We start from the raw sequence: 25,772 nt of genomic DNA, 5'->3' as shown, positions 1-25,772 counted from the left end.
GATAAAAGAAAACACCTAACCATCTGAATAGAGATATAATTAAGTAATTATGGCCAAGCCAGTGAAATTTATTCATTTAAGTGATGGCTACAAAGCCAGTATTAATATGGGAAAATGCTTATGATGTGTTGAATAAAACAAAAAAGACAATTTACAGCAAATTGAAAGAATGCTAGTAGTAGCTGTATTAATACAGTAGATTTGTTCTGTTTTCTGCCTTTTAAAATACTACTATGATAATGGAAAATGCTTATGATTATTTAGTATTAAAAATAATTAACAATAGGATGACAAATCTACAGAGCCTTCAGTTGCTGCTTGGTTTTTAGGGCTAATGTTTACATTTCAGGTGAAGCCCAGGTCCGTAAAGCGGTTTGGGTCAGTTGGCAACTACCAAATCCATGTACCCTCCCTATAAAAACTTTGAAAAATTTTAACAGCTATTTTTCTACACTTTGTGCTTACTGGTTATACAGAAAAAAAGTCGTCTGAAAATAAATAGAGGTGAAATCTGAGTGAATGTTATAATTCTGTTTGAGGATTATTTTCAGCCTCCAAATGAACCAAAACTATTCCTTTAGGTTGAGACACCAAGTAAGTAAGTCTCAGTTGACTCAAATGAGGTCTTACTACAACTTTTCCCATACTTCATTTACATTAAAAATTCAGCATAACATCACTGTAAATGTTAAATCCCATGTGAGTTTCATACATGCATGAAAAGTATCAGTATCTCCCAAGTATAAATGGGCTTTTTGTTTGTTTTGTTATTTCATTTAGTTTTCTCTCAGTATTTCGCAGCATCAGCAACATGGTTGGTACTTCTTAAATAAGAATTGACAGTTGGGACATTTTATAGGTCCTTTCTTTGTTGAACTGAAAATATTCACACAAAAATACATTTTATTTCAAAGGAGATAGGTTGGAAGAGCATCTCAAAAGTCTTAATTATGGTAATTCTTATCTACCCAGTGAAGCCACCTTGCTAACTTGCAAAAATAAGTAAAAGGTTTAAAAGAAATGGAAATTGGGGCACTGGGTGGCTCAGTCAGTTGAACTTTGTCTGCCTTCGGCTCCAGTCATGATCTCCAGGTCCTGGGATCTAGCCTTGCATAGGGTTCCCTGCTTGGCGGGGAGTCTGCTTCTTCTCCCTCTGCCCCTCCCCCTGCTTCTGCTCTCCCTGTCTCTCTCTCTGTCTCTCAAATGAGTATATAAAATCTTTATATATTTTTTAAAGATTTTATTTATTTATTTGACAGACAGATATCACAAGTAGGCAGAGAGGCAGGCAGAGAGAGAGGGGGAAGCATGCTCCCCGCTGAGCAGAGAGCCCGACGTGGGGCTCGATCCCAGGACCCTGAGATCATGACCTGAGCCGAAGGTGGAGGCTTCAACCCACTGAGCCACCCAGGTGCCCTGAGTATATATAAAACCTTTAAAAAAGGGGCCGGGGGATTAATATAGCGTATCACAAATCTTAGTTTCATTTTTATATTATTGAAAAATGTTCTGAGTTTCCTAAATGACAAAACTGAGCAAACAAAATTGAAGCAATGCTTACTAGATTAAAGGTTGATAAGCATTAATGTGTTTAATATTTTTGTTATGAGTTTCCTTTAGATAATATGCAAAGCATTCAAATCATACATACTCAGCACATTCACATCATTTATTAAATCCCTTGAATTAAAACAAATGCTTTTAGTAAATGGACTTTTGAAAGTTTTACATTAAAAATATTTCAAAGATAGGGATGCCTGGGTGGCTCAGTTGGTTGAGCGGCTGCCTTCGGCTCAGGTCATGATCCCAGCGTCTTGGGATCGAGTCCCGCATCGGGCTCCTTGCTCTGCAGGGATCCTGCTTCTCCCTCTGACACTCTGTCTGCCTGTGCTCTCTCTCTCTGACAAATAAATAAATAAAATCTTTAAAAAAAAAAAAAAAATTTCAAAGATAAATTTGAATTTCTTTGAATCCTTAATCTCTATATGAATCCTAATCCTTAATCTCTACATGAATCTTAATCTCTATATGAATTGGGTATTTTATATGTAGTTATTAAAAATGGAAAATCATTTTACAAATACACAGCGATTTTTCTTAAAACTTGACAAGTTTAGGGACACTTGGCTGACTCAGTCATTAGAGCATGTAACTCTTGATGTTGGGGTTGTGAGTTTGAGCTTCACATTCAGTGTAGAGATTACTTAAAAAATAAAATCTTTACAAAAAAAAAAAAAAAACTTGACAAGGTTAGGAAAACATAAACAGAAATTAAAATGTCTGTAGTCCCACCACTCCGAAATCACAGTTAACAATTTGATGTCTTTCTCTCAGAAACATTCATGTCTAATCTTAAATTCTCCTTCAGCCTTCATATGAAATGTTCAGTTCAAAACTTTGTAACACTTTAGTACTTAGAATGTTCAATAATTTTCTGACTCTTACTGGAATCCATTCTGGCCTCAATACTTCTTATTTTATCATTTTCCCATGCCTTTGCACATGTTACTTTGGCGGAAAATATCTTTTCCTCCCCTTTCTCTTCCTGGTAAACTTGTATTCTTTCACAATCCAGTCTCTACCACCTCTTCTGGGAATACTTTGCCCTCATCTTTCTCCCTTACAAAATGAATCACTCCATCCCTTCTTATTTCTGCTATACCTTGTAAATCTGTTATTACATCTTACCACATTCTATGGTGATTTTTTTTTAAAGATTTTATTTATTTATTTGACAGAGGTCACAAGTAGGCAGAGAGGCAGGCAGAGAGAGAGGGGGAAGCAGGCTCCCTGCCAAGCAGAGAGCCGGATGCAGGACTCGATCCCAGGACCCTGGGATCATGACCTGAGCCGAAGGCAGAGGCTTTAACCCACTGAGCCACCCAGGCGCCCTCTATGGTGATTTTTTATTTGCATGTGTCTCCCATGCCAAACTTTTTTAAAAAGTACACTCCTGAAAACTTGATGCATAAAAACTAAATTTATTTTTTGAGTTAGATTTCTGCAGAGAGCAATGAATTTGAGGCTTAAATCCTCAAATACTTTGATAACTGATGTAATGCTCCTTTATAAATTCTCTTTATTTCTTATTTTTTAAAAACTTTTTATCATGGAAATTTTCAAACACACACAGAAGTAGGAGGAATTAGTACAATGAAATCCCCAAGTCCTTACCACCCAGTGTCAACAGTTATCAATATTTTGCTAATTTTTTCTTAATCTCTCCCCCTGCTCCCTACATACAACTTTGCAGTGGAGGCAGGAGGTGTGGGAGAGAATTTCAGCATACCATCATTTGATTCCAAAATATTTTGGAATCAAATAAGGACTTTCTGACTTTGACATAATCATAATTCCATTGTGATATCTAACAAAATTAATAATGAATTTTTAATATTATCTAATACTCAGTTCATGCTTTAATTTCCCCTTTTATCTCAAAAATGTCTTAAGTTGGTTTATTTGGATAGGGGCCCAAAGTCCAGGCATAGCATTTGGTTAATTATCTTTTAAGTCTTTTAGTCTATAACCACTATCCCCCACGCACACACCTTTTTTTTGTTGTTGTTGAGGATTGGATCATTATGCTCTGTAGGAATTCTCACATATGGATTTGGCTTATTTCATCCTCGTAGTGTCATTTAATGTATTCCTCTCTTCTTCATATTTCATGTAAACTGGTAATTAAGTCTTAAGGCATGATTATATTAAACTTTTTATTTCAAAAACATTTTGCAGGGAATGTTCATAAGGGTTATAGTTTACTTCCTTTTGCATCACATCAAGAGACACACAATGTCTAACTATCCCAATTTAAGTGCTATTAATATTGATCAGTGGGTTCAAGTTTTGTCAATCTTTTCATCCATAAAGTTCTCCAAATTTGTCTTTCATTTTCTATTTCTTAATATTTAAAAAATTATATACAGTCAACTATATTTATTTATTTGTAATACTTCCAGTTTTCCAGAACTGATAATGATGGCTATCCAGCTATGAATTTTTAGCTACACAGAATCTCCTAACTTTTCGATGAAAACTTTTTAGTTTTTTGTTTTCAGGTTTTGGTCTATCTGGAATGTGGTGTAATAGGGTTCCATTCTCATTTTCTTCTAGGTGTTGGCCAAATGTGCTTGCACTGTTTCTCCCATTAAATTAATTACTGCTTTTGTCTTGCACTGAAAGCCTCCAAACTGAGGTGCCTGGGTAGCTCAGTCAGTTGAGCATCTGCCTTCAGCTCAGGTCATCATCTCAGGGTCCTGGGATAGATAGAGCCCTGTGTTGGGCTCCCTGCTCACCAGGGAGTCTCTTTCTCCCTCTCCCTCTGCCCCTCCCCCACTCATGCTCTCTCTAATAAATTAATAAATGCCTACAAACTGAGGTCTTCCTTCTCTTTCTCTTTTACTAATTGTCTATTTCACACTAGTACCATAGTTACTTTAAGATTTATTTTTTTATTTTTTAGAGAGATAGAGCACGACTGGGAGGGAAAGAGGGAGAGAGAATCCTAAGGAGACTTCATATTGAGCGCAGAGCCCAGTACAGGGCTGGATCTCATAACCCTGAGACCACGGCCTAAGCCAAAACCCAGAAGTCAAATGCTCAACTGACTGTGCCACCAGGTGCCCCTCATATTTATTAGAGTGATATTATGAGATGTCTGATAAGGCTAGTTCCCCATTTTCCTTTTCATTCAACTTCTTACCTAATAGATTTAGTCGCCATTGATCATTATTGCCTTGATTTAGTCATCAGAGGTCATTACCTTTGCCTCTTTTTTTTTTTTTTTTTTTTAAAGTAGGCTTTATACCCAGTATGAGGCTTGAACTCATGATCCTGGAATCAAGAGTCACATGTTCTACCAATCAGCCAGACACCCCAGCCTTTGCAGTCGGTACAGCACGTGACCCTTAATTCAGGGTCGTGAATTCAAACCCCGTGTTGTGTTTGGAGCCTACTTAAAAAAAGAGCTTAATTTTACCTGAAACTAATGTAACAACCAACTACAATCAAATGAAAAATAAAGTCGTCTGATTTAATTTTTAAAAAGAACGTGATCTGATACTTTTTTTTAAAGATTTTATTTCTTTTGAGAGAGAGAGAGAGCTTGAGCAAAGGGGAAGGGCAGAGGGAGTGGTAGATGCCCTGCTGAGCCAGGAGCCTGTTCGGGGCTTCTTCCAAGGATCCCAACCTGAGCCAAAGGCAGACATTTAGCCAAGTGAGCCACCCAGGCGCCCCGATCGTGTACATTTTTAAAATATAAATAAATTATGTACAATTCCTACAGGACATCTAAGTTTTCTAATAGAATTTTTAGAAAGTTTTTATTTATTTTTAAGTAATCTCTGTACCCGATATGGGGCTGGAACTCTTGATTTCAGCTCAGGTCATGACCTCAGGGTTGCGAGATTGAGCCATGTGCTGGGTGTAGACTTCTAAAGATTCTCTCTCTGCCCCTCTCTTTATCTCTCTGTCCCTCTTAAAAAAAAAAAAAAAAAGTTGCATGCTCTTCAGACTGAGCCATCGAGGTACCCCACCCACTTCAGTTTTTAAAATGTACATCCATAAAGTAGCCAAAGTGAACCTTTTTTTGATTCACTTCAAAGCTGAGTTATTATTGCTTCCTTAGTTTATAGATCTTTAAAAATACATCAGCTTTCTTTTTGCTTCTTTCCCCCAACCCCAAACAGATTGAAGAAGAGATGTTGGCTTTGCAGAATGAACGCACAGAACGAATACGAAGTCTGCTGGAGCGTCAAGCCAGAGAAATTGAAGCTTTTGACTCTGAAAGCATGAGACTAGGTTTTAGTAACATGGTCCTTTCCAATCTCTCCCCTGAGGCATTTAGCCACAGCTACCCGGGAGCTTCTGGTTGGTCTCACAATCCTACTGGGGGTCCAGGACCTCACTGGGGTCATCCCATGGGTGGCCCACCACAAGCTTGGGGCCATCCAATGCAAGGTGGACCCCAGCCATGGGGTCACCCTTCAGGGCCAATGCAAGGGGTACCCCGAGGTAGCAGTATGGGAGTCCGCAATAGCCCTCAGGCTCTGAGGCGGACAGCTTCTGGGGGACGGACAGAGCAGGGCATGAGCAGAAGCACGAGTGTCACTTCACAAATATCCAATGGGTCACACATGTCTTATACATAACTTAATAATTGAGAGTGGCAATTCCGCTGGAGCTGTCTGCCAAATGAAACTGCCTACAGACATCATCACAGCAGCCTCCTCACTTGGGTACTACAGTGTGGGAGCTGAGTGCATATGGTATATTTCATTCATTTTTGTAAAGCATTCTGGTTTGTGTTTACTAATTGGGATGTCATAGTATTTGGCTGCCGGGTTTTGTTTTGTTTTTTAACTTTTGGAAAATTTTTGAAAAGGGGAATTGATGTGTGTATATAAAAAGATTGGCTACATTGGGGGTATTTACTGAACATGGAAAAAATAGAATGCAGCATAGTGGCTTGAGTCATCACTTTGGGGCAACTATAGCCTAAGAAATTTGGGAAAAGATGGAAAGCCTGTCTGCATACCCCAGATTCTCATGAGCCACTCACAGCAGGCAGCATATGCTGAAACAAGTGATTATGGAAATACACCTGTATCCCCTCATCAGTGTATTTTCTTTATTAAATTGGTCTGACTTCTCAGCCTCATTGAGTAAAAAAGTGGAAATCCATGAACACTAAAGGGTTGCATTGACTTTTTCAGAGAGTAGAAAACAACTTGGTTCTTTTTGAGTGGTGCATAGGTTTGTCAGTTTTTGTTCATCGTTTTGTCCGTTCAATTGTGCCTTCTTTGTGGCATGGTGAGATGGAGGTGTTCAAGAGATCACTGAGTTGTGTGGGAATTGCATCAACAAACCTGTGAGCCTTCAAAGGGGAGACCAGAGGGTGAGAGAGGCCCTTGAAAGTTCATGTGGTGGGTATGTTCAGCAGCAGAGTGAGGAGATGAAGCCTATATATCCTAATGTTTTGTTGCTTATACTGTGATATCTCATCCTAGCTAAGCTCTGTAACTCCCAAGACCCCAGACAGTACTTTTACTTTTTATGAAAACAAAGACATGTAGCCAATACAAGTCAAATGCCAGAGGCATTTGAATGATGCCATATTTGCAAACTGCCATCCATTGGAATTCTCATCACACTACAAAGACATAATTTGATTACCCCCCCTTTGGCTTATGGGATTTCCTGTTTACAAGTAGAATAGCCAATTATTTAAATGTGTAGTTGCCATAGTGAACCAGGAGTCACTGAGCCAATGACTTTACCAGCTGCTGACTAATCCTCATCACCACTGTAGATTTTGCTGCATGTGCAGGTCCTTTTTTTTTTTTTTTTTTTTCTGGCTGTTTTTGTTGCTGCAATACTTTACAAACTTCTAGTTCCTTGAGACTTAGTGACCATTTGGCATCATGTTAACATCACACAATAGGAAACACCACTTCCAGAAGTCTCTAGCCTCAGTGCTAAAGTACTACTGAAAAGGAACTAGCAAGTTTGGCAAATTAAAAAAGAAAAAAAAAAAAAAAGAAAAAAGTTAAGTTATAGTGGTCAGGGAATCTCTTAACAAAAGCTAACTTTTTTTCCCAGAGAGGGGCATATTTTGTTTTGTTTTGTGTTTTGCAATGAAGGATCAACCCAGTGCTAAAAGTCAGATGTTACTTGGTATTCCACAGCCAGTGTGGAAATTGAGTTGAAGGTGGGTAAGGAGCTATGAGTATGACTTGAAGGAAAAAAATGTCCTTTCCAGTGAGATCAGCATTTCTTACAAGTTATTGTCCTGCCCCCTCCCCAGTTGTCTTGAAGAACCCTTGCTGCTAACTCTGGGTCCTACTTTTCATGTGGTCAGAGGGCTCCAAGTTAGAATTCTGTAAGTCCCTCTCAATGGTACTCTTCACCTAGACCTGACTAATGACCAAACAGTAATCTAGCACTGTTGAAATCTTGGTTTTGTCAGCCAAATTTGTCTTCCCCACATACGTCATCTTAATCTCCATGAATCCCCTCTAGGTGTTTCTGGCATTTCATTTAAAGGTAACTGGAAGAAAAATTAATATTTTAACGTAAATCTTTTTAAAACCAAGATAACAGTAGAATTCACACTCAGTTGTAGGCAGTGTTTCGGGTAGTACTTAGATACATTGCCCTTTTGGCCATGTTCAAGATTACCAGTTTTTAAGTGAACATAACATGCACTTGTCCTATCTAATGAAAGGGGCTTTTAATTTTCTCAATATCTTTTTTTGCATTAAAATATACAGTATTTCTAACAAATTGAGAAATGTACCTGTTTGGAGGAAAATGATAGGAGAGGTCTTTAAAATTAATTAAATGTCCAAAAATGTGATGGAATTTGATACCTTTTAAAAAACTATTCAGGCTGGCCCATCTGTACTACTGGTGGGGTGGATTAGGGGAGCAAATCAATTTTGTATACATAACTCTTGAAAATCCAAAACACTACCAGTGATTCATGTTAAAGTCTACTTGTGGACTTGAGTCAGTCAAATTGAGTGAATGAGTTCATATATACTTGTAATTGTGATTGAATACTGACTCCAAATGTCTATCCAGTAGGGCTTTGTATCTTGATATGTGTGGCAACCAGTTTTACATGTAGGTCATGACTATACTGGATTATTCCATTAAGTTAATTTTAATTAAAATATTTATAGTTTGCAAAAATAATTCCAATTAATTGGTTTGTGTGTGTTTGTAAGATCTAACTTCTGAGGAATCTCATATATGGTAGGAATCATCAAAGAGTAAAGCTTGTAGCAGAAAAATTGGAAAGGTTTTGAGAGATCCTAGAGAAAGAAGCAGGCACTTTCTGAATCGGTGTACAAATGTCAACATTTGATCAAATTAATACTACCTCCTCCCCAGTGTTGGTGTTCACTTGGTATATATGTATTTAAGAAAATAAAAAGTATGGGAAATTTGTCCAGCATATCAGAAAGTTGCAATGCTATATCTGGTATCCAGAACTTGGCAGTAAAATGTTTCTTGTGTTCACTGTCTCTCCTTTTTTTTAAGTTAGCATTTTAAAAATGCAAAACCTCATACTTTGAAATATATTATTGCTAATTGGGTTTCCTTCCTTTTGCACATACTTTCTCTGTTCTTATTAAACTTTGCTCTAACCCCAAATTACAGTATTTGAAAGTATTTTCATTGATACAGATAATGTTAGCTGGAAATGTGTTTATATAACTTTTATTTAGAGCTGCCATTCTTTTTAGTCATTTCTGTGCCTACAGATGAATAGTACTGCGTTTGAACCACCCCCACAGGTATAATATGCTTGGTACCCAAGGCCAAGGATTTTTTGGTGAATTGAACTTTATAGCATAGTCATGATTTTCAGCTGCCTAGACTTAAGTCAAGACCATTGAGTACACTAAAACTGTCCTTGACACTTCCTCCTATTTTTCCTCACCCTCTATCTAAAAATTGAAAACTCTATGAGTATGTTTTTCAGACCATAAGGCAGACTTTAGTAACTTTCTACTTCTTTAAGTACTAAATGTCTGGCATTTTAAACTTTTATAGAATACATTGTGTTGGACACTGGAATAATACTGTTTATTTTCACCTGTGAAAAATATTGTACTTGAAACACCTCCTTTGCATTTCTCCATGTGTGCCATTCACTAGTGGAAATAAATTGTATTATACCATGATCTACTGGCTTTTTAAAACTGTGTTAAATATGCACATTTTGGTATAGCTATTATCATTTGTATGTATATATTGTATATACATATGAGTGTCTATATGTGTGTGTAGATAGGTGGATGTAATTCATACTGTACATTTCCATCAGGGCGCTTAAGGTTCTGTTATTTTGTTTGTTACTTCAGTCCTCAGTTAAGGCAAGAATGCATGTGTTTCTTAAGAATGAGTATTCTGGGTTGATATTTATGAGAAGGTGGTCATTAGATGCAATCTTTTCTTTTTTACTCCGTTCTTAGCACTTGCGTGGGTGGTAAGAAAGTTAAGTAAATGTGGAACCATAAGTTACAATCCAGTAAAATGTTGCTGGGGAAGGAGCCAGTCAGTGTTTCTGTGAGTTTGTGTTGTGACGCAATAAAAGATACGTGATGCAGAGAGAAATGAACCGTGGAAGTTGAAAACACTGGTGGTGATTCCTCTGCAAAGATGATGAAAAGAACCAGGAAGTCGCAGTCTCCATGTGCACAATCTAAACGTGATTTTTAGGAGCGATGCCATTGATCCTCTTACTCTTTTTATTCCACTGATACTAATACTTACAAATTTTGTTAAGGACTGAAACAGCCAAGAAAGGAATTACTGCTAAAGCATCTAAGGTTCTCCTAAACTGTGAGATCAACAGGAAATGGCCACTGGGAGAGAAGGATACGGTATTGGTGTGGGGCTTTCTCCCTTGATCTGCCCTCTCTTGCTTGCTAATAGTAAGTTCTTCGTGCACCTTCCAGCCCTTCTGAGCCACTGCTATTAAGCACAGATTTGGCCCAACACAGCAAGCCTTTCCTGGGAGGTTTATATGGTCCTGCATTCTATCCCATGCTCACAATGTGAAGTGTTTAGTGTGTATTCGAGTCAGAAAATAATATATTTAAGGCGTATAAGTGTGAATCTCCTATTAACGATGGAAGAAGAGGTTCTTGTTTCTTAGAGAACTACCTTCTCTAAGGAACAAAGCCAAAACTCGGGCTGTCATCTTTGAGCTGCTTACCAAAATACAGATCATTATTAAAGAGAAATGAATTCTCTCTGTTTTGTTTTTCCCTCATCTAACGTGATAGTGCCCCCAACCAGGTTTAGCATTGCCTTTGAGAAGGCACTCACTCACTCCTAGTTAAGAACTGGAAATTTCCCATCCTCATGAAGACTGTGCTGTACACTTAGCAGACTTGCCTCTTGTATGCAGGGACTACTGATTGAAGTCTATTTTGCTGTGTGTGTGGTTATGTTGTCTGCACTTTTATGAAATCACCACAATAGGTCTACATTGGAAATGACTATTAATTTGTAAGGAAGTAAGTTTTATTTAAACACTGTCTAGAGCAAGAAAGTGAAGCTGAGAACTCTTCCGTTAATGTATATTTATATTTTCTACTGAATTCTGGTAGCCCCCTTAAAGTCATGTTGACTAATTTTTCCCTCGTTTATATTCAGATTTCCAAAATTTCACTCACACAAGGGAAGAAAACCCATTTGGCTTAATGATAGCTTTCAGATTGTAAGAAATATAAATTAGTATGCACCTTATCTGCCTGTTGTGGGTTTCTTAAACTTGCACTTCCCTCCCACCCACCCAAAAATAGATATCCTTTAAAGAAAATAAAGGCAGAGAATTAAAACTGGGGAGCCACTTACTATGTCACCATCACTGTTAACTTGTTTCCCAGCAATCCTTTTTGAAGTTTCAGAGATTTTTTTGTGTGTGTATGTATGTGTCTTTCTGATTGCTTCGGGTTTATTTTTTGAATTTAAATATACGAGAGATTCTTTTTTAATAGAGAAAAAAGTTAATCCTCTCTGAAACAGGATGCCCACTGGGTATACCAACTTGGACATCTGTAGGTAGTTTGCCATGAAAAAGTGGAGAGAAGATGAGACTTCTGAATGAATGAAAAGGGTGTCTTGATGCCCATGGATTCCCCCCAAAGTACGGGTAATTCAGCCTGCACAGTTTCCTTTTCACTCATAGTTCTTTAGCAATTATGAGTGAAAAATCATGTAATTATCTGTAAATATGTAGCTAACAAATTGACCTAGTTTCTGTATTTTTTTGTTTTTGTACTAAAGTTTATAAGTCTGTGCCAGCTAGAGAGGAGTTGATGTCATTGCCAGTTGTGGTCCTAGCATTTAATCCTGAAACCATCCTAGGGGACATTTTTAGAATTAATGCTTAAATGTTGTTAAACAGGGGAAAATAAAGCTTAATCATTGGTCAGGTTTTACATTTTTTGAAGCAGAGTCATTTTATTTAATATAATGATTACATGTTTTCAATCATGAATGAGGTAGGGAGCCTCCCTCCCCCAGTGGCCATGTTTACAGACGTGCGTTTTGTCTATAAAGTGCAAGAGTTTTAATGTTTATGTAAATTATGCAGGTGATAACATTATGGCTTGGAACTGTTTATTGGGCTCTGTAGCTGAATTTTCAAAGGAAATGAACTATGCTAACTGCTGGCACATTGATCCCGTTTCCGAGGCATTTTTCCTGTTTTCAGAATTACATATGTTCCTTTGTCATTATCCCCACTAAACCTTTCTCTGAAATGCCTTGTAGCCTAAGGTGTTAAAGGCTGGTAAACACAGATGAGGGAAATGCATTTTTAAAAATCCGTGAGCCCTCTTTTGTGTGCATTCAGTACTCCTGTGTTTCAGTGGCAACCCTGAGGTCAGTGGAGTTTTAGAAATGAGACCGCTGTTAACAAAAGTGTGTATTCTTTGCTTTTGCATGGCTTGGCTTAGCTTCAAAGATGTATTAGGGCCACTTGAAAGCATGAAGACCAGTCTTGTGGGAACAGGTTTCTCTCAGTGGCACATTTTGCTTCTTCTGAGCCCTCAAATACATTGCCTCAGCATGAACATTATTGTTACTATAAATTGCACATGGTCATGGAGTGAATTATGTGATTTAAAGATGTAACTGCTTAATGTTTTCAGATTCTGGCTGGTCCATGTGACTGTTTGGCACATATCAAACAGGGGTTGGGGGTCCTGAAACCCTTCTAACCCCCTTTTTGTCGTAGACAACTATGTTTAGTTTATTAAGATGTTGGCTGCCCCTGGTGTGTTGCCAGATAGCTCTTTTTTGGTGCCCATTCCAAATGTGCTTCCTTGCGTTTCATAATATCAAAAAAACACCACCCCTTCTCCCCAACATTTTATGTGTTACACCTTTTATTCCACATTAAATGGGAATTGTGCCTACTTAGAGTGCCCCACCAATTAGTTACATATATGTGTTCTAAAATAATCCAAACCAGAGATACAAGGTGGAAAATTAAAAAAAAAAAAAAAAAAAATTCCACTTGAGGCCAGTAATTTATCTGACAAGATATATTTTACCACATTATCTTGACACTTGATATATGAGCCTAATAGGAGTTGCAGGTGGTTTCATAGGGCAAAATCCAAGTGGAGAGGATATGTGGGATTATTAGAAGACAATTTTCTGATTTTACCTTTCCTTTTATGATCCTTCTCTGCTAGTTTAGAATAGGTTAATTCTCCAAACTTATTTAGTTTTGTTTTTTATCTTTTAGAGATTTTTACAAAAGCAATGATCTGATGTAAATAACATTTTAAAGTAATAGTGCACATAACTTTCCCAGACAATTCCAACCAGATAATTTTGTAAATGCTTTAGAGTTTTTTAAATTAACACTTGTGTTGCTAAATCCTATTTATGTAAGTCTGCTAAAATTTTTAACCCATTTAAAACTTAAGACATTTAAATAATGGATGGGTTACTCTGAGCAATCTAGCTTTCAGAACCCCCTTGTTTTAGTATATGAAAAAGATAGCCTAATGCGCATTAATGAGGTTGGAGAGACTTTGAGAAATATGTATAGTGTATATTTTAAAACAGCTTTGCTTGTATTGTGAAGATTTAAAAACAAACTTGAGATTTTTAACGTTAACTATTAACACAGTTTTAACATAAGTTATCCCACTGGGTTTAAGAGCATCTTGAATGTATAATCCTTTTTGTAACCCAGGTTGGTTTCTGCTTTCACCAGTCATCCAAACATATTATTTATGTTTTTAGTTTTATATACTCATTTCCCTGTTTTCCTCAACCAGCATGATTTTTTTGCACATGTATTGTAGAAATTTTTAAAAAGAAAAGTTAATACATTGTTTTCTCTGAATTTTCTTCACTTCTCTCTTCCTTTCTACTAACTCCTTACCTTAAAGGCCATATCGCTCCATTTGCATTATTTGTGCAAATGCCAGGGTTGGTTTTTATTTTTATTTTTGCTATTTACCTAAAGAGAAAAAAAAAGAAAAATGCTTCAGTCAATTGCTTTTTTATTTAAAAAAGAAAAAAGAAAAGAAAAAAAGCTGTAACCTTATCATTTCTGAGTAGACCATTGAGAGATGAATGCACACCTGTACTAGCCCAGGACCAGCTTTGGTGGCTGAAGGGAATATTTTAACTAAGCAAGAAGTTCTTTTCTAAAAGTGGTATGTATTATTCACAATCTCTTTCAGTTATTCCCACAAGTCAGGGGTCCAGATAAAATGAGGGTTATCAGCTAACTGATACGTTATCATTGAGGTTCATCAATGAATTTGTACATTTCTAGTTCCCTTTGGTGAAGGGAAAAATGACGATTTTGCAAGACCTAGATTTTGGCTTGGTTTCTTGCCTCCTTTTTTGGCAGCCTTCATCTTCTCATCTCCCAAAGCCCTTGAGCCTGTAGGGTTTTTGTACACAAAGGACTTGTGGTCTTTTAAAACTAGGACTGATATTTTGGTGTGAGAGATTATCGTGTTGAAAGTGATGTTCTGCCACTTTACCAATGACTAATTTTAAATACACACAGTCCTCTCAATTTTCGGACCAACCAGACGCCCACAGTGGAGGCTTATCAAGGGTTGCAATGGGGAAGAAGCCTCTCCCTCACTGTCAGCACCAGCTGGTAAAGGTGACTGTACAGATGTGCATTTTCCTTTTGGTAGAAATGGTCCGCAGCACTAACTGGTAAGGCTTATTGTACAGTATATTGTCAGTATTCTTCTGGTTCAACATACCTTATAGTTCATATATAACCTGTATTAATTGTATAGATTGTGCATTTAAAGCTGTTACCAAGTTGTCAGAACATAAGAGCGAAAACAAGGTCATATGTAATATTTTGTTTGTAAGTATCCTTTGTATCATAGCAAAGGAAATGTTTAAAAAAATCAACTGTAATAAAGTAATTTTAGTACACAGAGTGTCTGTTCAGCTTTTTTAAGTAATTTTATTTCAATGATAAAGTATATTTCAATTAAGTGACTGTTGGATAGTCTCAGGCACTATGCTGGATGTTGGCGTTATTACAGAAGTGTGTAAGGTACGGGTAAGAGTAAAGTCCCTGATGTGAACATGAACCCTCTAGCCTAATTGCCTCAAACTCTGCCCAGAAAATGAAGTGGCCTGTTGTGTTGCAGGTGTGAGGTGATTCTGCTTTAGGTTCTAATGGTCTGATGCAAGTTCTTCAGTTTTATACAGACCAGTGTTCTAGTCTGTAGAACTCCAGCTTCTTCCGCACGCATGGACACGTGAATGTATGCAGTTCCTGAACCTTGTAAAAACTTCACAAGGTGGTCTCACTTTTTGATGATTTGAAAATCATCATACTTTCTGCCCCTGTATGGGACAAATATCTAATCTAGGCCCATTGCTTAAAACACGGTTAAAGTGACTATTTTTGTAAGAAGGCTAATTTGGGGAGAGGGAGTTTAATGTTTTTTTAATTGGGAAAGTTTTTAAGTGTCATTTTGAAAAAAGTATTGCCTGTTTCATTGAATAGAATATTTTCTGGAAAAGCACTTTTAACTTTTTAACATAGCTTTTTAACTCCCTAGTGTGGTGATACTGAGCTATTTTGAGATTAACATGTTATGTAGTGTAATTTGCTTGGGTTAAGCAGGCAGGTGAGAGAGCCGAGATTAGATCCCACATTGCCTATCGCCAGCCTTTCCAACATCCTACCTTGAATTTGCAGCAACTCAAAAAAGGTTTAAGAAACAAGATTTCTTTCAGCTTTGTTCCCTACATTTGGGCTCTTCAGACTATCATGGAAGGAAAGTATGGTAAAACTTGTACGTCTAAGCCTGTATCCCCTATCAACAACCCAAAACAAATGTTTAATCATCAAAGATGCCTGGAGTTAAATTAGGGGTCAAAGCCTATCCTGACTGTAAAAAAGTTTGAATAGAAATAAAAGTTTGCCACAGCATTTATCACAGCCCCAGCAGTGATAAACCCGTGCTATCACTTACATCTCAGAGAAGCAGCTGCAGGACAGTGTTTTCCTCTGTGTGTCGTAGAGTGACTTTAATTGCTACTATGTCTGCAAATACGTGTTCTTAATAGTAGAGGGAGACAGAGTTGAAGAGGGCGTTGGGACTATGCAATAAACAGCTTCCATTTTTAGATTAATGTGCATGGCTTCCCCACAGAGGTGAGTACTAGAGTAGCTTGGAAGACAAATTCTTTCCCTTTTTGTTACCATCCTTTACATTATGAAGTTTAAAATGGGCATTATTTACTGTCATCTCAGCCAGTGATGGGATTAGGAGAAGGCAAAGTATGGCATAAACAACACTGGTTTGGGTTCTGGTCTTTAGCTGCATCACTAATAATGGTGAGATTTGAAAGCCATGTCTTCTCTGACCATCATTTATAAGAACTAGGAAAATGGGTTTTGGCCAGCAGAACAGATGAACCAGTGTGAACCCTGTTAGCTACAACAAGGTTATTGAGTATGTGTAGGTGTACACGTGTTTGAAAAGGGGGTGGGGCGAGTCTGCCCTCAACTGGACAACCAGGACCCAGCTCATGTAGGCCCTTCCCAAATTTGCAGTGGAATGACTGGAACTTCTTGGCCTTAGAACAATTGGAGAATACATTTTGATCTGAAAGCAGATGCCACCTTATCTTTGAGTTCCAGTTGATGAACTAAGTAGACTTAGAGAATGGGATCTCACCTACTTTTACTATTTCATTATATCCTAACAGATATCCTAAATTAAGGCCTATTGGGATGCCTAGGTGACTCAGTCGGTTAAGCGTCCTCTTAATTGCAGCTCGGGTCATGATCTCAGGGTCCTGAGATTGAGCCCCATGTTGGGCTCCCCACTCAGTGGGGAGTCTCTCTCCTTCCTCTATACCCTCTCCACTACCACCCCACACTCTTCACTCTCTAAAATCTTTTTTTTTTTTTTTTTAATTAGGGTCTAGGGCACCTGGGTGGCTCAGTGGGTTAAAGCCTCTGCCTTCGGCTCAGGTCATGATCTCAGGGTCCTGGGATCGAGCCCCCCATCGGGCTCTCTGCTCAGCGAGGAGCCTGCTTCTCCCTCTCCCTGCCTGCCTCTCTGTGATCTCTTGTGATCTCTCTCTCTCTCTCTCTCTGTGTCAAATAAATAATCTTTTAAAAATTAGGGCTTATTTATAGTCTCCATCTTTTCATATGGAACAACTTGTAAAATAACTTTCCCAAAGACACACAGGTCACAGATAAAGTAGAAACTGGAACCCACATCTCCAAGCTACTTCAGTACTCTGTATTCAATGCCCGAATTACTAATTGCTCAGTGGAAAATATCTCTATGTGGGTACCACTGATGATCAGGGAATTTTGAGCTTGCTGGGAAATTATTAGCCCAGAACAGGAGGCCTGGTTGTTGATTAAACAGAGCTGCCACTGGTTAGCGTGGGGAGACACAAAGCTAGATGTACAGAAGTGAAGCAACAGCCGGTGAATAGAGAATGTACACCGAGGCTCTGTTCACTCTGCAGGTAGGTAAGCATGTATGGCTCAGTACACAGAGGACTTCAGAAGACAAACAGTGCCTTTGTTTTCTGGAGATTTAAAAAATAATGACATTCCATTGTTGCAGGGAGACTGCGATTTATTATTCAGAAGCAAACAAGTTGGAGAGAAGTTTTTGTTCAACCACACTAGTGGTAAGTACTAGGGTATTACCTCATTACACAGGAAGGCTGGAGGTGGAGGGGCTAGAGACATTTATTTTTGGTAGTGTCTTTTAAGAGTTTTCCTTCAAACTCTTAGTTCTTCCTGGACATTTTAAAACATCCTCTGGTCACTTTGGCAAGGTTATTCTCATTAAAATCTTTTTTTTTTTTTTAAGATTTTATTTATTGGGGTGCCTGGGTGGCCCAATTTTCATTAAAATCTTATGTCATTTCCCAACTCCCAGAATCTGGATCAGGTCTGTGATCTCCTTGATCCTCAAGCCAACCAGAAGTCTTTACAACACACCAAGCTCATCTGCATTATTTTGGTTCACCCCAAATGAGAAGAGACCTTCTACCTAATCTAGGCCACCCTTGGGGTGCCTGGCTGGCTCAGTCAGGAGAGTATGTGACTCTTGGCATAGAGCTTACTTGAAAAAATAAAAGAAAAAACTCATTTAGGACACCCTTATTTCCTGGCATACGTCCACACCATGATGTGTGCCAAACAGTAGTCTAGCTTGCGTGTCCCACCAGTGATGTGGGAATTCCTGCTTCCTGAGGTGTTCACTCCGTCTCCAGGCACTCCCTGTGTATAACTTCTCAATCTTGTCTCTGCCAGTGATGAGAACTAGGGAAGATTTCTGATGCCATCCTTTGTGGGTTGTGAAAGAATCACAAATACTCATTGGCATTGTTACCAAATTCTACCCAAGTGGCCAATTGTATCTGCTTATTTAAGCAGGGAGAGGAATTCATGCTAAAGTTCATTTCTAAAGGAAGATACCTGGGCATTACCAGGGATGGCTGACTGACAGAAGATCTGCAGTCTGGCTGGAAAATAAGTAGAGAGGAGCTTCTGACTCTGGGGTAATTTTGAGGTATAAAGCCAAACTGATACTTCCTGTGTCAAGGCCTTTTTTTTTTTTTTTTTTTTTTAACAGTACTCAAGTCGTAGGAAGGATACCTTCACTCGAAACAGAGATGGTATCTCCTCAAAGTGAGGATTTGGGGCTTCATTCTGCATACTGTCGTCTCTGGCCAAGCCACCCTAGAAACCTATGTATAAAGAACATAAAATACTCTCTTAGGAGAATGAAGTTATAGCAAGCACAGTGTTAGGTCTTAGAGATCAGAAGCCTTCAGAGGCAGTCCTTTGCTTCCTGCATTCTGATCCAGTGGGGGGAGACCGAGGACTCCATCATACCTCCTCCAAGCCATTGTGTTTTGGGGGCTGGGGCTGCTTTTGTCTCTTAAGACTTGAAGGTGGTTAGAAATACTGAAGAGACCCAAAGGAAGGCAAGCAAGTGAATGAAGCCTGTGAGGATCGCTTAAGGCTCTTAAGAGACCTGGAAAACCAACTCAGTGGTACTTCTTTGGGTGGTCTTAGTTTTATTTTGTTGTTTGTTTCTTGTTTCCTCAAACGCATAACTTAGGATTTTGTTCAAAGGTCACATATTGTCTCAGAATAGTGTGCCTGGGGTTCTTCCCACTGGTTTTGTCTGATCAGCTGTTCACCAAAGCTGAGTGAATATGGGCGATTCCTTCAGTTAGACTGAAAGTCAGGGTCACCCAAACCTACTTGAACAGGAACTGCACATTCTTGACAAATTTTCCTGAAAAAGCAATAATGGAAAGATGAGAAAGAAGTGGCTTCCTGAGACAGGTTATAAGCACAGGGGGTGCAGGGGACACAGAGGAGAAATACCTTAGGGTCTAGGTACTAGGGCTGTGGGTCCAAGGCAATGAATGAAGCTGGGGCTGTCACTGAAAGAAAAATGTTACGTGTACATACCCACACCCCACCCCTCCAGGCTTGCTTTCTTATAAAAAAGGAAAAGAAAACCAACCACAATTTCTCCAAAAGCTATTACCTTAAAAAACCAGAGTCCCATGGTATCTGGCCTAGAAGAACAATCCAGAGCTCAGCCCTTGGGGCCCCATAAGCCCCAACAGGTTAAAACCTACTGGGCTGCTCTCCATTTTGCAGTCAGTTCTGAATGATCCTGGGGTCCTGCATGGGGGGTGGGGCAGCTGCAGCACCCTAATTAACTGAAATCCTTACTATACCAGATGCTGGGGAGGGGGGTGGTGGCCAGATGTAAGGAATTCTTCCTCAGCAAGCCCTCTACAGGGGCTGTAAAGGAGCAGCGGAATGGCTTTAGATTTCAGTTCCTCGTTACTTCTGCTCAGAAAGGGTGAAAGACTATCAGATGGAGAACGTGGAGGAGGGGAGCAAGAAATGAAGGAGGGAAGTGATTTTTTTCATGACAGGATAATGTGCCTCAGATATAACTGAGTGTCCTCTGCACCTCAGGTGAGATTTTAGGATAGTTCAGAGTTTCTTCCAATTTGATCTAGAACACAGCTGGACTAAGATGATCCAAATCTGAAATTATGATCCCTGGAATTCCTCATACTGAGCCATAGGACGGGGCTTTTGATAAACCTCTCTCCTCTTTAAAATTGGTTTGCTGTCTTGAGGCCAGGAGGGGGCTTCCTGTCAAAATAGGTGTCTTCTTTCTTGATAACAAATTAAAATAAAACTTCGGGGCAAAGTTCATAGCCACACATAAAACTAGATGTCCTATGATATTGTTTAATGGCCTAATTTAAACCAGGATGTGGGGATCAATCTGTAGCATGTTTTGCTTTACTCTGATCTTCAGGATTATTCCTCATAAAACCAAACACCATAAAACCCGCCAGTGAGGGGCCAGCTCCAGGAAGAAGCTTTTCTACATCGACACAGATGGCCTTTTGAATAAATGGAGCAGAAAAAGCGTGGTAATGTGAAATATTCGTAAATCACTGAGTAAGCGCTAGCCAACCTCTTGGAACTTTTGTTTTCTCTGGTCCCAGATGTCTCTCCAGGCCCTGGAAGGGAAGAGGCTGGTAGTAGTGTCAGAAAAGAAGGCAACGAACCAGAAAACACCCAAGATAGCAGGTTTATACTCTTCACCACCTAGAAGAAGCCCGCATCGCAGGAGAAAAACACCTCTGGCTGGGACTTTCTGGAGTAATCCCCAGGAATGGTGCTGGAGGGAGCAGCCAGCGTGCCTGAGAGGCTGGCAGGCCCTGTGTTCGAGGACTCCCTCTTCCTAAAATCATCCTGAAGATCTCCCTAGGCTTGAAGTCCTAGCCTGAAGGCCCAGATCAGCCCAACAGAGACCTGCAGGACTCGTCTGGAAGACGGGACCTCAGCCTTCCAGATGACACACATGCTCTCCGTACCTCGTCGTCCGCACCAGCCCAGTCTCAGCACAGCACTTGCTGCCTCGGCCGCCTTTCCCACACTCACGAAAGACTGACGCAGCCCTACGGCTCTGAAGTCAGCAGAGCGCCGCAGCCACAGAACCAAAGGAGGGAAGTGGTACTGAGACACAAACATCCTGTCCTCATGACACTGAGTGGCTCCGGCTCAAGAATCAGGGTCAGAGAGCTGGTGATTTATGTGAGACAGAGCTTTCCAATGACGCACATACACCCACTCTTTCTAGAGCCCTTGCTAGTCACAGAGCATTTTCTCAAGAGTCCATAGACTCAAAGGGGCTCTTCTTTGGCTCATGAGGTCGGTGACGGGACAGCAAGACAGTGACAGCCCAGCTGCGGGCCAGGAAGAGCTGGAATGTGTTGAGCAAACCTTGGGGCAGGAGTGTTCTCAGGGTAAAGTGAGCACCAGCTTGCTGGAAGGTCCTTCTTCCACAGACCAGTCGAAGAGAGGGGGCCGAATCAGCCACAAAGGCTCCGGAGTGCAGCCCCCCCTTCTGTCCTCACGGCTGGTTCAGGACTCTGCATGCCCAGCTCTGTTCTCAGGCAGGCCCTCACCTCGTGTATGATCGCTTCCAGCTAAAGATCTCCTCCAGACTGGAAGAGGGAGAGGCCTCTCTCTTCTGCAGGGTCCCCCAGCGACGCCGGCCCCCCAGGAATGAAGCCCGGTGCCTGCTCAGCCCTTTCATCCTCTCTTCCGTTCTGAAGAACTCAGTCAAGGCCCGGAAGTACTCCAAGGTGACCTCGTGGCTCCAGGCTGGCAAGGGCTCCTGGCGCAGGAAGCCGCAGTGGCCTCCATGGTGACTGAGCAGGAGGAAAAAATAGGGGTTGCTGTGAAAGAGTTCCGCGGGCAGAAAGTGTTCCGGGGGCCCGCACACGGGGTCGTCGGCACTGGAGATACACAACACAGGCACCGCGGCCTCATCCACATCCCGGAGGGGATCGTTGTGGTCCCAGTAGGTGTCCCAGCTGATGGGGAAACTCTTGGTGTGGCAGAACAGGGCCTCCTCAAACTCTCGAAGGGAGCGGCTCCTGAACAGCTTGTGGGTGTCCACGGCGTCCTGCAGAGCCGAGGCATACCTGGCAGCATGATGAGGGGCAGGGAGGGTAGGAAAGAGAGGGAAGCATGAGGAAATGAACTGACAACAGGCGTGCCAGAGGGGCAGGCCACAGGCCAGATTCTGGCCCCAGAGACATCCTTTGGCCGTATGACACTTTTTTAAACTTCCGTTTCACTGTCATCATTTAAAGATTTTATTAAGTGAACTCTATGCCCAGTGCAGGGCTTGAACTCACAACCCTAAGATAAAGAGTCACATGCTCTTCAGACTGAGCAGGCCCGGTGCCCCACTGTCATCATTGAAAACCTGGAGATGTCACATAAAGTGCAGATATTTGGGTTCTCTAAGGAAAGGGAAAGGTCTGGCAACATGGGCAGGCATTCAGGGCATTTCTTCCCTCGTGCTGTGTCACAGTTCCTACCAGGCCTGCATTCATGGCATTAGCCTGCCTCACCCTGGGGGCAGCAAGTGACTTCACAGCAGCTGATCCACTGTGACAGCTCTCCTCCTGACCTCAACTCCTGACCCTCTGTAGGCTACCTGCTCTGAACCGTCATCTCCTGAAGCCCTGCTAGAACCCCCTGGCTCAAACTATCCAAACCAGCAGGTGACACCCCCCTTCCACTGTTAACATCTTTCTTCAGGTTATATTAGTCTAGTTTTTACAAGCTAACATGCTGTCCAGATAAAGGCAAACCTTGAGCAGTGGTACAGGTATTCCTAGAAAGGGCTGAGGAAGTGGCCAGGTGTATAATTACTTTACAGGGTAAGTTCCCACATGGGAGCCTGAGAGCCACTGCTCTGGGGAAGAGGGGCATTTCTGCTGTTTCCACCTCCGTGGAGAGAGCCTGGCACCCTGACTCGGAGGCCGGGATGGGCAGCTCAGTGCTTTGGGCATATCAATCCAGACTTAGCCAGTTGAATCTGGATGTGTGTCTCCAGCAAACATCCAAAGAGGCTTGCCCTGAGTTTTCCATCCCGAACTTCTATAGGCAGGGCAGATGCTAAAGGCCCAGATTTCCTCTCCGCTTCCCTCCCCTTATCCTCCAGCAGGTGCCCCGAGTCAGCACTGGGTGGGGCAGGGGGAGGGCCGAGGTTATTTGGGAATGGAAACTGGCAATCAAGCCAAAGGAGAACACCTTGCCTCGGAGGCCCAGAAGTTCTGGGCCGCCATGACAGCTCCTGGGGCCATTGTTGAGCTCAGGGTTTGGCCTCCTCAGAACAAAACAGGGCAAGGAGAGGAAGAGAAATTACCATTGCTATCACTTTTTGAGCACCTACCCAGTGTTAGGATTTGAACTGAAGTGAGCCTGCCTGCACATCCCAGGTCTTTCTGCCACACCACACTTTCTGCTTGAATGTCTTTGACCCCATTTTGCCACCTCCTAGGAAGGCAGCAGTGCAAGCTGAGTCCTGGTCATTCGCTGTGGGAATGTCGCTTGGCCTCTTCAGTGCCAAAGCCTCACCTGTCACTCTAGGGGTGGACTGCTCTCCTTTTGGAGATTTTTTAAAAAGTATGTTGACATATTCTTTACATTTTTGGATCCATATCAAGGAATATGCAAATCCAGAGAATGTTAATAAATCACATACCACCAAATTTCTGATTCCTGTCACCTCTAGGCACAGACTAATAAGACTAATAAGGAAACATTCCGGGCAGACAATCAGTCCTAATTGCTTCCAGAACCCTCTTTGGTGATTCGACAAGCTGTGGGTTAAGTGGTAAACGTGTGCCGCTGCCTCGGCTTACAGGTGGGGGAGGTAGGTGCTCAGTTGCTAGGACACCCTGGGGCTAACACGAGGCCATGGGGCCCCATAATGTTCTACCCTAATGATGCTGAGTCCGCCCATGGCCTTTAAACCTGTTTCCCTGGTTCTGTCTAGTGGGTTTGGAAAGCTTCGGAAAGTGTGTGCGGAGAGCCCTGCCCAAATTGCCCTAAACCTATGTGATTCGCTACCAGGCAGGGCTGTTTCTTCGTCAGCCCAAGACCCCTACGCCCCCCTCTTCCTTGCGGGTCTGCGGCCTCTGTCACCCACCTGCTGAGGGCCATCTTCTGGAGGAGCAGGAAGCCCCGCTCGTAGGGCCAGGGCAGGCCGGCCTCAAACCACTCGCGGCAGCGCAGCACCGGCGAGATGCAGGCGGCGCCGGTCACATAGCTGGACGAGCCGCACTCGCCCAGGTAGGACAGCAGGAGCGCGGAGCCCGAGCCCTCGCTCACCGCGAACAGAGGGGCCGCCGGGTGTCGGAAGCGGATGTAAGTGACAGCCTCCTTGAGGTCGGACGGGTCCCCGAAAGGCTGCAGCCGGGGGCTGACCAGCGGGCAGCCGTGGTGGCCGCGGCGGTGGAAGATGACCGGGTAATAGCCGCGCTCCAGGGCGAGCAGGCAGAGGCCGAGCACGTTGCGAGTGAGGCGCCCCCACGCATTGGGGATTACCAGCAACACCGCGGGATGGCCCCCCGCGTTGGTGACCCGCCGGCCCCGGGGACAAGGTCCCACGACCCAGTCCAGGGCCACCAGCCCGTCGTCCGCTAACTGCAGGTACTCCCGGGCCAGCTCAGGCCCCGGCCCCACGGGCAGTACGAAGTGGCAGAGGGTCTGCAGGTGGGGCCCGCAGAGCCAGGAGCGCGGGCGCGGCTCCAGCGCTGCCGAGCGTCGCAAGGCGCTCAGCAGGCACTGAGCCAGCGCCGACGGTTTACAGATGAGCCTGCACCCGCCGGGCAGTGGCTCCCGCCCGTCGCTGAACTGGTCTGCGGCACCTCCGCCGCCCGTCTCCTCCTCGTGGTCCTGGCCGCGGGCCGCCAGCACAGTCCTCGCTCCGACGGCGCGCCGCAGCCGCGGGGCCAGCAGGCCAAGCAGGGCGAGCGCGGCCACCAGCAGGGCGAGGGCGGCGTCCCACGGCGGCATGGCGAGGTAGCAGAGCCCCCGGCGGCTGGAGGGCGGCAGGCGGCGGGGCCGTCCCCTCGGCGAGCTCCCCACTCTGCGGGCGACTCCGCCCGGCCGCGGGCGGCTGCCCAGGGCTCTCCTGCGCGGGGGTGGGGGTGGGCGGTGGGCGCTCCGGATTGGCCATGGCCCCGCAGAGGCAGCCAGTTCGGGCCCGGCTCCCCTCGCCCGCCCCCAATCCCGCCCCAGGCCCTTTGTACAGAGATTGCGACAAGCTGGAGCAGAAGGTGAAAGGAGCCTAGGCCACAAAAAGGGAGCCAGGACGCGCGGGCGAGCCGGAAGGGAGTGGGGAGGGCAGCGAGCCGAGGAGTTGGGTGTTGGCGGCAGAGAGTGGGGACACTCGGAGACCGAGGATCGGGGCACGGGATAAGCATCAGAGACCCCCCCACGACCCCTCCCGTCGGCCCCGCTTAGTGTGTAGCTGCTGGGGGGAGACGATGAGTCGCTGCGCCCTCAGGGGCCGCAGCTGAGAAGTAGCAAAAGGAAGAAGTGAATAAACCCCAGCACCGGGCGCTGGCTCTCTGGCTCCCGCGGGGCCGCTGCAGCTGCAGCCGGAGCAAGTAGCCGCTCCTCCCTTCGCAGGCTCGGACGTGCTCTCTGACCTCGGTGTTTGTCTCGGCCCTGCGGGCGCCCTCAACTACACTAGAGCCCCGCCGGGCGGGGGGTCCGGCTCGGGGCCAGCGGGGGTTGGGCCGGCGTCCCGTCCGACCGCGGATTTGATGCCGGCGCTGCATTAGCGCGCCGTCCCGACACCGCCTCCCCCCCCAACGCCAACACCCCGGGAGCATGG

The 25,772-nt window shown here is 43.0% G+C and overlaps 2 protein-coding genes across 2 annotated transcripts in view; one reads left to right on the top strand and one right to left on the bottom strand.

Moving 5' to 3' along the window:
* The window catches only part of LOC111151808 (TAO kinase 1), a 174,950-nt gene extending 159,995 nt beyond the window's left edge, over positions 1 to 14,955 (top strand). The window contains exon 20 of the mRNA XM_022510019.1: positions 5,691 to 14,955. Within this exon, the coding sequence (XP_022365727.1) occupies positions 5,691 to 6,152 (462 nt within the window). The 3' untranslated portion in view covers positions 6,153 to 14,955. The remainder of the gene's footprint in view (positions 1 to 5,690) is intronic.
* Positions 14,956 to 20,516: 5,561 nt separating this feature from the next.
* Positions 20,517 to 25,001, bottom strand: LOC111151472 (abhydrolase domain containing 15). The gene is made up of 2 exons (XM_022509480.1): positions 24,078 to 25,001; positions 20,517 to 22,056 (listed from the first exon to the last, which is right to left on the bottom strand). The coding sequence occupies exons 1-2, from the start codon at positions 24,944 to 24,946 to the stop codon at positions 21,531 to 21,533; spliced, it is 1,395 nt and encodes a 464-aa protein (XP_022365188.1). The 5' UTR covers positions 24,947 to 25,001; the 3' UTR covers positions 20,517 to 21,530.
* Between the last annotated feature and the right edge of the window lie 771 nt (positions 25,002 to 25,772).

Source organism: Enhydra lutris, unplaced genomic scaffold (assembly GCF_002288905.1).
Source record: "Enhydra lutris kenyoni isolate GAN:26980312 unplaced genomic scaffold, ASM228890v2 scaffoldscaffold26, whole genome shotgun sequence".
Taxonomy (NCBI): domain Eukaryota; kingdom Metazoa; phylum Chordata; class Mammalia; order Carnivora; family Mustelidae; genus Enhydra; species Enhydra lutris.
Note: the sequence above shows the minus strand (reverse complement) of the source record. Positions and strands in the feature narration are given on the sequence as shown.